This window comes from Pinus tabuliformis, chromosome 2_1 (genome assembly GCF_031772625.1).
Source record: "Pinus tabuliformis cultivar Carrire ecotype Pingquan chromosome 2_1, CPIR1, whole genome shotgun sequence".
Classification (NCBI taxonomy): Eukaryota; Viridiplantae; Streptophyta; class Pinopsida; order Pinales; family Pinaceae; genus Pinus; species Pinus tabuliformis.
In genome coordinates this window covers 404,360,888-404,376,431 of record NC_142299.1, presented here as the reverse complement: position 1 = coordinate 404,376,431, position 15,544 = coordinate 404,360,888, and the positions used below count along the sequence as shown (strand labels likewise).

At 35.4% G+C, this 15,544-nt stretch overlaps 1 protein-coding gene across 1 annotated transcript; it reads right to left on the bottom strand.

The window, feature by feature from the left end:
- Positions 1 to 14,460: 14,460 nt before the first annotated feature.
- On the bottom strand, positions 14,461 to 15,186 carry LOC149200594 (uncharacterized). The gene has a single exon (XM_089400996.1). It carries the CDS (start codon positions 15,184 to 15,186, stop codon positions 14,461 to 14,463), a length of 726 nt encoding a protein of 241 aa, XP_089257122.1.
- Between the last annotated feature and the right edge of the window lie 358 nt (positions 15,187 to 15,544).

Sequence of the window (15,544 nt, the reverse complement as noted above, 5' to 3'; positions counted from 1 at the left end):
TCTGACTAATCCCATCCATGATAAGAATGAACAATAGCGATGATAGAGAACAACCTTGATGCAATCCCTGACCCTCCCTAAAGAACGCGGTAGGAAAACCATTAATGAGCACTGCCAACCAACTATTTGATACACATTCCATTATCCACTTGATAATCTAGATTGGTAGCCCAATATTTTGTAATAAAAGACGAAGAAATGTCTAATCGATGTAGTCATAAGACCATTGTAAATTAATCTTCATCACCCAAGCTTCAAGCTTTTTTTTCTAAATTGAGTGTATGCTTATGAGAGATAGTAATCGCATCATGGATGGACTGTTTAGGCAGAAAACCAAATTTATCTGCAGATATATGACAAGATAAATATACCTTGATCGACTCTGCTATCACTTTAGATTTAATTTTGTAAGTCATGTTGTAGAGGAATATTGGATGGAATTTAAAAAATGTGGATGGAGAAGTTACCTTTGGGATAAGAATAGTAAGCATGGACTTGATAGAGCCCAGTATGTGTCGCTGAGTGCGAGATTCCTCCACCATTGGCAGATTCTCAATTTTCATAAGATTGAGGAAATGTGTGAGGAGCTCGATTGCCTAGTTGTTCTGTCCTGGAAATATATCATTGGAGAAGGAAATTAGCATAGCATGTATTTATTATAGAGTGATGGGGTGGTATATTGACTCGCTTGCACAAGTATCGAACATCGTGGGTTAATTCTCGACACCCCATAGGAGGTCTTCCATTTGGGTCTCCTCATTAGCTTTGAAGATATCCTAGAAATAAAGCAGAACCTCCCGACGGATATCCTCGTCCTTGAGTACATTTGAGCCATCAGATCCCTTAATGTTCCGTATGGAATTTCAGTTTCATTGTTGGTTAGTGAAATTGTGAAAAAAATTTGTGTTGTGATCCCCCTTCTAGATCGATTTCACCTGACTCTTAAGTCACCCCATGGATTCTTGTATATAAAAAATAATTTTTTTCCCACCCTCCAAGTGTTTTAGCTGGCCCATGATGTGAGATGGTGGTGATCTAGTTGCAAGGTGTTTCCCAAGAACACGAATTTCGGCCTGGATATATCAGAGCTTCGTTAGTAAAGACGCCTTTGTTTCACTCTCCCACACCCTAACCTAACTTTTTAAAAGGGATAGTTTATGAGAGAAGTTTCCAATGGCTAACCCACAACTTGGATGATCAACTGAGTGCCAAAAATTTGAGACCGTGTTGTTGAAAGATGAATCCTGTAGCCATGTCTGATTGAATTTGAATGGAATCCCTTTTTTGGCTGGCTTCGTCCTCCATTGTAGAAAAATGGGGCATTGATCTGAGAGTAGTGTTTGTTCTACCTGAGATCGAAGATTTCCCATAATTTCGAAAAGGTTGTGGTGTACCATAAATCTATCAAGAATATTCCTAATGTAGTTATCACCGCTTCTACCATTTCACCATGTCGGCATCACATGATCGATAGAGATATCGTATAGGTTTTTCTCTTCAAAAATAAGATGGAGTTAGGAAGAGATAAGATATGTACAACTACTCACACCCCACACCTCTGAGCGGTTTAAAGTGGCATTGAAATCACCTCCGATAATTGTTGAGTTGAACTTCAAAATATTAGACACCTGCATCTAGTCCCAAAACAACTGTAAATTCTCGTAGGGTGCATAAATATTACATATGTGGATCCTCTCTTCCATGCCACTAAAATGTCCCAAAAGTAATATCCGAGAAAATAATTTGTGTGCTTTAAAGTCAGCCCAAAAAGGATCTATTAGGTCCCTATAATACTAGTGATTACCCCATTACTATTGTAGTTGTATCCCTTATTAATATTGTTGTGCCCCTATTGTCCCCATATTGTTAGTATTGTGCCCCATAAAATCCCTCTATTGTTATTTTTGTGCCTTTATATTATTATTGTTAGGTCGGCTTGGTTATATTGTGATCCCTTAGACTCATATATATATAAAGAAGGTTTTATCATTTGTATCATCAAAGAATTGTTAATTTATGTAATGTAAATGAGGTTTCCCCCTCAAAGAGGATGAATTCTAAGGTGTTCATCTATCTTTTCTATCTTTTTGTGAGTTGGTTTCATAACATTTGGTATCAGAGCTTTGGATTCTAGGGTTTCGCTGCTCCAAACAGGTCATCGTGGCATTTTCGCTATAACTTTTTTCTGCAATGTTTCAGATGATAAAAAATAAACCCATTTGGGTTGAAATCATTTTGAACATCGGGTCCGAATTTCAGATCTTTTCGTATTATATTTTTGGAGATATGATCTGCGGAAGTTGGCCTTTTTCCAAACTCCCGAATTACATTCCAAACAGGTGACCTGGGGAAAATAGTCATAACTTTTGTTTTCAGCATCAGATTGAAATTTCGTAAGAAGTTACAGAAAGAGGATAGACTTTAGTTTCCTGTATATATTTTTTAGATGCTAAGGTCAAAACAGTGACACGTGGCACTTTATACAAGTTCGCTCTTCTGAAAAGGTATATAATCAGGTCATCTTGGGATATTGTCCATAACTCTTTCTTGGAGAATCTAAATTCGATCACACTGGTGGCATTGGAAAGAGAACACAGAGGAATACTGCAAGTCACAATTTTAGAACTGGAAGATTCGAAATTACAAAGTTACATTAGATGCAATATTGAGCTCCTACAAAGTGAAAAAAGGTGTGTAGATTTTTTAACTTTTTGCATAAGCTTAGTTTGAAAAATTAGTTTGAAGAAATTCAAAGGGCATAGTGAAGCATTATTATCGGTAACTGATGCCTCGAGGAAAGAAAATGCAAGAAGAGGAAGAAATGCAACATGATATATCAAAATTACAATACCAAGTGCAACGAATTTCATTTGCACAAAAAGTAACAGAAGCTAAGATGGATGGTTTAAAGAAAGGCGTAGAAGCTAAGACGAATGACGTGGAAGCTAAGATGGATGGCATGGAAGCTAAGATGAATGGCATGGATGCTAAGATGAATGGCATGGACATTAAGATGGATGAATTGAAGATAAATTTGAATAAATTGCTACACGAAATGGTCACTAATGGTGAAAGGGTAGCAAAGGAAACTCGTGATGAGAACAAAAGAAATGTTAATCATGATTTCATAGACTATAATGTTGGATTCAAGGCCTACCATATTCCAAAAATTGATATGAGGAAGTTTGATGGCAAGGATCCCACAACATGGATATTACAAATGGAGCAATTTTTCAATCTCCATAATGTGCAAAACACACAAAAGGTGTGTATTGCAACTTTATATTTGGAACCAAATCAGTTTGTATGGTATCAATGGCTTTGCTCTCGTAAACAAATTGTCACTTGGGCGATTTTTATGGAAGAAATGACAACACATTATGAGGATACCAAAAGCAACACCTTTTTTAGCCAATTGATAAGTCTCAAACAAAAGGGTTCAATGATGGAGCACATTGACGAATTCCAAAAATTGAACGTAAGAGTAAAAAGTATTCCGGAGGAGCATAGGATTGATGTGTTCATAGGGACTTTAAAGGATAATATCCAACATGAGGTTCGCCTTTGGGAACCTGATTCATTGGAGAAGGCATTCAGGTTAACAATAAAAATGGAAAGCAAAATTATGGCAACTAGGAAACCTACCACTCACAACTACAAAGATGGAAGTGTTGTTGCCCCTAGCCTTCCACAACCTATGAGGTTGACACCACAATTGGAAGAAAAAAGAGCAAAAGGGCTTTGTTACAGTTGTGATAGCAAATACACTAAAGGTCATAAATGTGCTGAGAAGAAATTATTCTACATAGATTGTGAAGAGGAAGAAGAAAAGGAATAAGAAATGTCAAAAGAAGAGGATATACTCCAGGAACAAACCCTAGATAAAGAAGAAATGAATCTGACCATATCTTGTAATGCATTGGCTGGAATTACCACTCCTCAAACTATCAAGATAGAAGGACATGTCAAGAAGAATAGGGTAATAGTGTTGATTGATTCAGGAAGTACCCACAATTTTATTCATTGTAAGATAGAAAAATAATTGAATTGCTTCCTATATCCAACACCATAGTGTCAAGTGATGGTTGCAAGTGGAGGAACCATAAATTGCTCTGGAAAGTGCCATTATATCAAGCTATCCATGGGAGAATATGTATTAAATAGCCCAATGCTTTCCATTCCAATGGGAGGTGTTGATATTGCACTTGGAGTCCAATGGTTACAATCCTTGGGTACAACAGCGTTTAATTTTCAGGAAATTTTCATGAAATTTTTTGCAGAAGGAAAGGAAGTTGAATTAAGGGGTATTGCAGGGAACCCGGGAAAGATAATCAGCTCTAATGGTATGACAAAGATTCTAAAAAAGGAAAAACGAGGTGTAATTACATAATTATGTTCGCTAGATGTTTCCACATCAAAATCATATATTTCTCCAGATCTCCAAAAAGTCTTGGACAATCATTCTAAGGTATTTGAGATTCCCAAAGGTCTCCCACCTATTCGTGATCATGATCATGCTATTCATTTGATTCCAGGAAGTGTTCCTCCAAACATCAGGCCGTACAGATATCCCTATGCCCAAAAGAATGAAATTGAGCATATGGTTGTAGAAATTCTCAAGGCCAGTATAATTAAACCTAGTCAAAGTTTTTTCTCTGCTCTAGTAGTATTGGTGCACAAGAAGGATGGATCATGGCGCATGTGTCCAGATTATAGGGAGCTCAACAAGCTCACTATTAAAGATAAGTTTCCCATTCCTGTCATTGATGAATTATTGGATGAATTACATGGATCAATTTACTTCACCAAGTTGGATATTTGTTCAAGATATCATCAAATCAGAATGAAGACAGAAAACATTCCGAAAATAGCATTTAGAACTCATGAGGGTCATTATGAATTTTTGGTCATGTCTTTTGGCTTTATCAATGCACCTTCTACATTTCAAGGTTTGATGAATTCCATTTTCAAACCCTTCCTTAGAAAATTTGTGTTAGTATTTTTTGATGATATACTAATCTACAGTGAGTCTTGGAAAGATCATGTTGAACATGTTGATAGGGTGCTACAACTATTGGAGGAAAAACAATTATATGCAAAAGGATCCAAATGTTTCTTTGGAGTACAAGAGGTGAAATATCTGGGTCATATTGTATCTCATGAAGGAGTTAAGGTAGACCCTAGCAAAATTAAAGCCATTAAGGAATGGAAAATCCCCACATCCATAAAGCATCTACGAGGATTTCTCGGGTTGACAGGGTATTATCGCAAGTTTGTTAAGAATTATGGGAGAATAGCAGCACCTCTAACAACATTATTGAAGAAAGATGTATTTTCATGGACTCCAGAAGCAACAAAGGCCTTCAAACATCTTAAAGAGGCAATGTGCCAAGCACAGGTCTTAGCTACTCCGGACTTCACAAAAACCTTTATTGTGGAATGTGATGCTTAGGGAAATGGAATTGGTGCTGTTTTAATGTAAGATGAAAGACCCATTGCTTTCGAAAGTCGTCCAATCAAGGGAAAGTTTTTACACAAAGCTATCAATGAGAAGGAAATGTTGGCAATACTACATGCACTTAAGAAATGGTGACCCTACCTAATGGTAAGACACTTCAAGGTAAAAACAGATCATGATAGCCTTAAATACTTTTTAGAACAAATATTATCCTCTGAAGAGCAACAAAAATGGGTCACAAAGATGTTGGGTTATGACTTTGAAATTATCTACAAAAAAGGGAAGCAAAATGTTGTGGTAGATGCACTCTCAAGAAAGCATGAGGATGTGGAGGCATTGTTGTGCGCCATTTCTATTATACAACTAGATTGGATAAACGAAGCAAGAGAGGAATGGAAGAATGACGAAGAAGTGTGGGCACTTATTCGAAAGTTACAACAAGATTCCAGTACATATGATACATTTAGCTAGAAAAATGATTTGTTATGGTACAAAGATTGCTTATATCTCTATAAGTATCCCCAACTCAAAGAAAAGATTCTAATGGAATTGCATACTTCTCCGTTAAGAGGGCACTCAAGATTTTTAGAAACATACCACATGGTTAAGAAGGAATTTTTTTGGGATGGCCTTAAAGTAGATATTCAAAAGTTTTTGGTGGAAAGTTTGGTTTGCGAACAAAATAAAGTTGAAACAATTAAGACCCCAGGTCTATTACAACCTTTATCCATTCCAAGCCAATGTTGGGAGGAGGTTTCAATGGATTTTATCACAGGTTTACCCAAGTCTGAGGGAAAGAGTGTTATCATTGTGGTAGTTGACAAACTTACCATGTATGCACACTTTTGTGCATTATCACATCCATTTAAAGCCAATACAGTTTCTACTGCATTTATGGAAATAATTCAAAAGCTACATGGAAACCCAAAGATTATTGTAGGTGACAGAGATCCCATTTTCACAGGAAATTTTTGGACAAAATTGTTTTCTTGTCTTGCTACTCTGTTAGCTCATAGCTCATCTTATCATCCTCCATCTGATGGGCAAACTGAGATAGTAAATAAATGTTTGGAAGGATATCTTTGTTGCTTCGTATCTAATAAACAGACACAATGGGTCAAATTGTTGCCTCTGGCTGAATGGTGGTATAACACTTCCTACCATACTGCAACAAAAATGACCTCATTTATGGCACTTTATGGATATCAGCCACCATCCATTCCATCATATTTAAGAGAAAATTCTAATGTTCAAGCAGTGGAACATCACATTAAGCATCAACAACAAGTTCTCCAACTCTTAAAGGATAACCTCATGCTGGCGCAAAATAGAATGAAGCAACAGGCAGATCAACATCGCAGCGAAATAAGTTTTGATGTAGGTGACTAGGTATTTCTATAGCTACAACCATATAAACAAATGTCCCTCAAGCAAACTAAGAAGGATAATAAATTATCACCAAAGTATTATGGTTCGTACAAGGTGTTGCAAAAGATTAGTACTATGGCATACAAATTGGAGCTTCCTGCAGCTTCTCGAGTGCACCCAGTTTTCCATGTTTCATGTTTAAAGAAGGTCATAGGTGACAAACTCTCAGTTAAAACAATATTTCCAGAACTTGATGAGGAAGGAAAAATTATATTGGAACCGGAAGCAGTCACAGAAACAAGAACTCGGCAGCTACAAAATCGATCAATTTCGGAGTATCTCATCAAATGGAAGAACTTATCCGCTGAAGATTCCACATGGGAGGATAAGAATTTTATACAGAAGCATACCGAACTATTCAAGCATTGAGGACAACACTTTTTTGAAGGAGGTGCATGTTAGGTCCCTATAATACTAGTGATTATCCCATTACTAATGTAATTGTATCCCTTATTAATATTTTTGTGCCCCTATTGTCCCCATATTGTTATTACTGTGCCCCATAGAATCCCTCTATTGTTATTTTTGTGCCTTTATATTATTATTGTTAGATTGGCTTGGTTATATTATGATCCCTTAGACTCCTATATATAGAAAGGAGGTTTTGTCATTTGTATCATCAAAGAATTGTTCATTTATGTAATGTAAAGGAGGTTGCCCCTCGAAGAGGCTGAATTCTAAGGCGTTCATCTATCTTTTCTATCTTTTTGTGCGCTGGTTTCATAACAAGATCCCATAGAGCAGTAATTCCCCCAGATAAACCACATGAATTCGCTACGACTATAGACCAAGTAGGAACATTAGCATGAAAATAAGGGATGGCACGAGGAAAATCAGACATACTCTCCTGAATAAGAATCCTAATCAAGCGGTAAATAGAAATTAGATGTCTAAGGGATAATTTTTGTGGCATCCCCTAACCCACACAATCTAAAAGAGATAATATTAATTTTTTAACCATGTCGAGGGTGCATTTTCTCTAAGGGCCCGAGATGCAAAAGAGTTGATAATTAGAACATCATGTAGCGTACAGAAATTGCTAAGAAATATCTTTCTCGAGGTGTTTCCCCTATGATGAAGGCCACGCTTACCACCCCCCTACGAGCCCTGATATTGCGGGCTGAATTTTGGTTGATAACAAGTGAGGAAACTAGGTCCTTTCCCTTATGTATTGTGGGGGATGAGAGATTCATGGTGGGGTTCAGTAGAAGGAATTCAACATTGCTATCAATAGAGTTATGAGAGGAAGAAATAGATTGGGGATCCCCTTAGGGGGAGGAGGGTTGAGTTCAGATGTAGTGGGAGGAGGTTCATGGGACAAAGGCACCGCTCAGAAAGGGTCATAAGGCAGAGGGACTGCAGGGTCGAGAAGAAGGGATGGAATAGCTGAAATGGATTCAAAGTTCTCAGTGGTTAATGGCGGATGGGAACACTGAGAGGGAATAAGATGTGAAGATGTCGAAGGAGCATCGGGGAGAGAGGAACCTGAGGTAAAAGGATTTAGAGGATCCATGATATATTATGACAATGGATGTTGAGGGGACGATGGGGAGGATGAGAGATGATTAGTGGATAAAGTATGATTTTGCAAATACGAGTTGTCAGAGGAAATAGAGTTACCTATTGCCCACTCCGATTGCAGACCGGTGGAAGGCTTATGATTTGTACCCTTAAACGAGTGCCAATAATGGAAACGAGGCGAGCATTGGTCCAACAAATGCCCCATGTGGTGGCAGAGTAAACACCGAAAGAGTATACCCAATAGTCAATCTGTGACAGATGCGCCGAGAGTCCCATTTAAGTATGATATTTTCAGGGAGACCACCGAAGAAATTTACTTCAACCAAAATCCATGTGACACACTTATCATGTGCCCCCAAAATGCGGGGGTCCATATAAGAGAAACACCTGAACGAATCCCCAATAGGCATCAGGTCTTGTCGCGTCCAATATTTCATGGGGATAAGACCATTTAACCCAAACCAACTTATTCTTGGGTGTGTCCAGCAAAGGGTTAAATCTAACGTATCATTTTTAGAGTTCAATAAAGCCCCATCCGTAAACTGAGGGGTGCACCAAAATACGCTCAACATCTTCCCGGTGTAAGAAGTGAAAAGAGAAACAATGGTTAAGAAGTCCACTGACCTTGGGAGTATAACCCAGAAGGGGAGTCCATTGAGTAGCAACCCATCCCCCATGTCCATATCTCTGGTCCCTGAACAGTGTCATCGCCCCACAAGAGCTTTGTTTTGTAAACTAATGACCCGGTCCCATAAGACGTCGTGCCCGAAGCTTAAGAGTATTGGCTCTTCCATGCAACGAATTGGTTTATGCGGACGACTGTGGGAGTCTGATGAAGCCTTTGGAAATCCCAAGTGTAAATTTTAGCTTGCATGTGTGTCGTGTGTCCGGACAGGCTGGTCCATGTGGGTAGAATCGACAAGAGAGTCTGCCCCCTGTATATATATATATATATATATATATTTGTTAGGTGTTACTTTTCCTATCTAAGAAAATGAATTAATAATAGATTAATAAATCTCTTTGATTTATGCGGCTTTTTCATATTTGATTTATTTTCAAAACGAAAATAGATTTTTTTGATTATCTATTATTATTTTTTATTAGAAATTTATTTTCTTATTTTCTAATTAGTAGAAATTTTATTTTTTTCTAAAAATATCATTTGATTTATGGATTTTTGTTCTTATTTAATTTATTTTTAAGAAGAAAAATAATGTTTTTTGGCGATGCCTTATTTTCATTTAGCTATGAAAATAGATTAATAAATTAATTATTATTATATTTATGTGATTTTTTTTTAATTTTTTGGTTAAGTTTTATTTTTCTTTACTTAAGAAAATGGATTGATAGAAAAGTAGGATTTAAAGCCTATTTCTTTCAACACTATTAATAAAAAAAATTTATAGGCTTGGTGAGACTACATCTTCATCATGTCCAACATATCCCCTTGAAGCCAATTGAAATAATGACTTCACATCAAGGAGTGCCTTAACAAACCTCTTGATCAGGGTGGAGTGCCTTAATGGAAGATAATAACTTCACATCAAGGAGTGCCTTAACAAACCGTCTGATCACACAAACCTCCTGATCATGGTGGAGTGCCTTAACGAAGCTCCCGTAAACACTACTAATAAATTATTTCAATTAACTATGGTTTAGCTTTTGTGCGAACGTTATTATTTGACCTATCAAATAAAAAAATATTAATAAAAAAATAGATTATATTTTGAAATAAATTAAATAAAATATTGTTATAAAAAATTTAAATCTTCATAATTAAATACTTACTACAACTAGATTTACAAATAATAAATATGATTCAATGATAAATTTCATGTAAATTTACAACCTTAAACATTAATAAAATAATTAAACATATTACAAATAATATAATTCTACATATATAATATTTTCATTTCACATGTTTATATGTTTATATAATTTAGATTGATAATAGAATGTGGTTTATACCATGGTAGATAAATACTAAAGAAATTAGAAATGTAGTTTTGTAATATATGCTGCTTTTGAAAACAAATAGATATTTTTACATAACTTTGAAAATTATTTGAATAAAATAAAGAAAAGAAAATGAGATATGAGAGTGTGAAATAAGCACTCTCAAGCATTCAATACACCATTTATGTACTTTAAATTAAGCACTCTCAAGTATTCAATACACCATTTATGTACTTTAAATTGAGCACTCTCAAGTATTCACTATACAATTTATGTACTTTAAATTGATAATAAAATGTGTTTTATGCAGTGCCATATAAATGCTAAACAAATATATATTGTTTTAGAGGAAAATACATTTCTTTGCATAATGTAGAAAACACTTTTAATGTAGTAAGTAGATATGTGAGATAGCTACTCTTATCTCACTCATGAGCATTTAGTACATATTCACTATAAAATTTAAAGAATTATTGTTTAAAATTCATCCATAAAATTAGGAATAATAGGATGTTAGAGTTAATTAGAAGGATGTATTATTCTAATCCATTCTTCTATATTAGATTAGTTAATTGTTGTTAGTATATAGCATTAATTTGTAGCTACATCATCATTATCTTCTATGTTGACACCATTGCCATAAAATAAGGCTCTATTATGTGAACATATGTGTGTTCAGATTAATAAAATCTCTAAGTTGCATAGTTATTATATTTCTCTATATTGTCTTTGTTTTTCTTGTTTTGGTATCAAAACGATGAAGATTTGTGGTATGTGAGAAACAATATTGAAGCACTTTCCATTGGGAGTTGTGCAAGTTGGACTCTTGTAGCCATAGGTCTAGATAATCTATTGCATGCAATATAGAACCAACTACATGAATCATGTGATGTATGTAGCTACATGAAATGTTTTTAGAAATCTCATTTAGTGATTCCTACAACTCCCACATGGACATGGATTACTTGGTGATATTATTATGTTAGCCATTAAGCAACTATCCTCCATGTATACCATTATGCATTTCCCCACATTCTTGTCTACATCTAGGAGATTTGTGAGGGAGTCCAGAGTAAATCTTGAAATCAAATATGACCCCAAATTTTATAGCTCACAATGAACGATCAACTCTTGAATCTCTATTGCTAGTTCTATCTGATGGGGAAAATAATCAATGAGGGCATTCATTTCCTCTGCATTAATCAACAAGGATTTTTTGGTAATGGTGATCCTAGGATTCTCATCCCACAAAGGATTTCCCTCACCCTCAAGATCGACCCTAGTGGAGAACTTGTAATGAACTTGTAATGGGGATAAAAATAATGTTTTTTGGTGATGCATTATTTTCATTTAGTTATGAAAATAGATTAATAAATTAATTATTATTATATTTATGTGATCTTTTTTAGAATTTTTTGGTTAAGTTTTATTTTTTTTTACTTAAGAAAATGGATTGATAGAAAAGTAAGATTTAAAGCCTATTTCTTTCAACACTATTAATAAAAAAAATTGTAGGCTTGGTGAGACTACATCTTCATCATGTCCAACGTATCCCCTCGAAGCCAATTGAAATAATGACTTCACATCAAGGAGTGCCTTAACAAACTTCTTGATGAGGGTGGAGTGCCTTAATGGAACATAATAACTTCACATCAAGGAGTGCCTTAACAAACCGCCTGATCACACAAACCTCCTGATCACGGCGGAGTGCCTTAACGAAGCTCTAGTAAACACTACTAATAAATTATTTCAATTAACTATGATTTAGCTTTTGTGCAAACGTTATTATTTAACCTATAAAATAAAAAAATATTAATAAAAAATAGATTATATTTTGAAATAAATTAAATGAAATATTGTTATAAAAAATTTAAATTTTCATAATTAAATACTTACTACAACTAGATTTACAAATAATAAATATGATTCAATGATAGGTTTCACGTAAATTTACAACCTTAAGCATTAATAAAATAATTAAACATATTACAAATAATATAATTCTACATATATAATATTTTCATTTCACATGTTTATATGTTTATATAATTTAGATTGATAACAGAATGTGGTTTATACAATGATAGATAAATACTAAAGTAATTAGAAATGTAGTTTTGTAATATATGTTGCTTTTAAAATCAAATAGATATTTTTACATAAATTTGAAAATTATTTGAATAAAATGAAGAAAGGACAATGAGATATGAGAGTGTGAAATAAGCACTCTCAAGCATTCATTACACCATTTATGTACTTTAAATTAAGCACTCTCAAGCATTCAATACACGATTTATGTACTTTAAATTAAGCACTCTCAAGTATTCACTATACAATTTATGTACTTTAAATTGATAATAAAATGTGTTTTATGCAGTGCCATATAAATGCTAAACAAATATATATATTGTTTTAGAAGAAAATACATTTCTTTGCATAATGTAGAAAACACTTTTAATGTAGTAAGTAGATATGTGAGATGGCTACTCTTATCTTACTCATGAGCATTTAGTACATATTCACTATAAAATTTAAAGAATTATTGTTTAAAATTCATCCATAAAATTAGGAATAATAGGATGTTAGAGTTAATTAGAGGGATGTATTATTCTAATCCATTCTTCTATATTAAATTAGTTAATTGTTGTTAGTATATAGCATTAATTGGTAGCTACATCATCATTATCTTCTATGTTGACACCATTGCCATAAAATAAGGCTCTATTATGTGAACATATGTGTGTTCAAATTAATAAAATCTCTAAGTTGCATAGTTATTATATTTCTCTATATTGTCTTTGTTTTTCTTGTTTTGGTATCAAAACGATGAGGAGTTGTGGCATGTGAGAAACAATATTGAAGCACTTTCCATTGGGAGTTGTGTAAGTTGGACTCTTGTAGCCATAGGTTCAGATAATCTATTGCATGCAATATAGAACCAATCACATGAAGCATGTGATGTATGTAGCTACATGAAATGTTTTTAGAAATCTCATTTAGTGATTCCTACAACTCCCACATGGACACGGAGTACTTGGTGATATTATTATGTTAGCCATTAAGCAACTATCCTCCATGTATACCATTACGCATTTCCCCACCTTCTTGTCTACATCTAGGAGATTTGTGAGGGAGTCCAGAGTAAATCTTGAAATCAAATATGACCCCAAATTTTATAGCTCACAATGAACGATCAACTCTTGAATCTCTATTGCTAGTTCTATCTGATGGGGAAAATAATCAATGAGGGCATTCATTTCCTCTGCATTAATCAACAAGGATTTTTTGGTAATGGTGATCTTAGGATTTTCATCCCACAAAGCATTTCCCTCACCCTCAAGATCGACCCTAGTGGAGAACTTGTAATGAACTTGTAATGGGGATAAAAATAAATCTCTATTGCTAGTTCTATCTGATGGGGAAAATAATCAATGAGGGCATTCATTTCCTCTGCATTAATCAACAAGGATTTTTCGGTAATGGTGATCTTAGGATTCTCATCCCACAAAGGATTTCCCTCACCCTCAAGATCGACCCTAGTGGAGAACTTGTAATGGGGATAAAAATAATGTTTTTTTGGGGATGCCTTATTTTCATTTAGTTATGAAAATAGATTAATAAATTAATTATTATTATATTTATGTGATATTTTTTAGAATTTTTTGGTTAAGTTTTATTTTTTTTTTACTTAAGAAAATGGATTGATAGAAAAGTAAGATTTAAAGCCTATTTCTTTCAACACTATTAATAAAAAAAATTGTAGGCTTGGTGAGACTACATCTTCATCATGTCCAACATATCCCCTCGAAGCCAATTGAAATAATGACTTCACATCAAGGAGTGCTTTAACAAACCTCTTGATGAGGATGGAGTGCCTTAATGGAACATAATAACTTCACATCAAGGAGTGCCTTAACAAACCGCCTGATCACACAAACCTCATGATCACGGTGGAGTAACAAACAAAAACTTACATTTGTGCTGGAAAAAACAAAGAAAAACTTACATATAGATATTCATGTCCTAAGTCTAAAATAAATCTAAATTTATGTTTATTGTAAATTGAAAAATATTTCCAAAATATTACTACTTCATGAGCCGAAGAGCCCGCTTACTGCTCCACTGATGATTGACTCAACCAAAGCAGCTCTTTTACCGCCAGATGTGGATGTGGTGGGACGCACGGATGCAACTCGATGAATACCATGCTCTGAGAGTCCAAAAATGTCATTTTTAGCGCAGCTCGGATCCACGTAAACCTTACACGCCACATCCTCGCACCGATATCTCCAACCACCGCAACGGATGTAACCATCGCAGGCGCTGCAAGTGTATGCTTTCCGCTTTAAATCACCCGTCACAATTTTGAGTTTGTGATTTGCGTGCCCACCGTAGTCGAGTATTTTAGGAAGCGCCATACACAAGGGATGGAACCTTCTGTTATGCCTTTCAGTTTCGAACACAAAACCTTTAATCACCTCGCAGCAGGCACTGCAGTGATGCCTCAGAAACGTCTTGGAACGAAACTTGATGATCACGTCGCTGCGAAACGGGTGTTGGATGTCGTCAGGGAGGGCGGCGCAGACCTCGTGCAGAGTGAAATTCATACAAGAACCAGAAGAAATCTTACACTTGTAACCCCTGTTCGCTCCGTATTCTTTGCATCCGCTGCATGTGTAAGCCGGAAGACCCTCAAACAGCAAGAGCTCATGCTCATGGCGGTTAGCGTTAAACAATACTTCCTCCCCTACCTTTCCCTCTCCCTTTCCCTTCTTTTCATCATCTCTGGCTGTTCGATTTGAATTCGGCTCCGCCATGAAGGAGGCGCACTCTCAATTAATGACAGACCTATTTTCTTTCTCACTAAATGCGGAAGGTCGACGATATTGGGACCGCTGGGCCAGAATTATGGATTCTGCTCCACCCTGCAGGAGGCGCAATCTCAATTAATGACAGACCGATTTTCTCTCTCAGTAAATGCGAAGGTGGACGATATTGGGATCGCTGGGCCACAATTATGACTGCATCGGCTTATTTATATAAATTCGGCGAAGAGCAGGTTTCAACGCTCGTGCTATATCGCTAATAAACAGCGGTATGAAGTGAGAGGTTGGTATATGTTAACATCATTGATTGATTCTACTTGTAATAAATGGAGGTCAAAGAATACCAAAA

Bases quoted from the DNA above. Each gene is read 5' to 3' on its own strand.
- LOC149200594 (XM_089400996.1), bottom strand. From the start codon at position 15,186: ATGGCGGAGCCGAATTCAAATCGAACAGCCAGAGATGATGAAAAGAAG.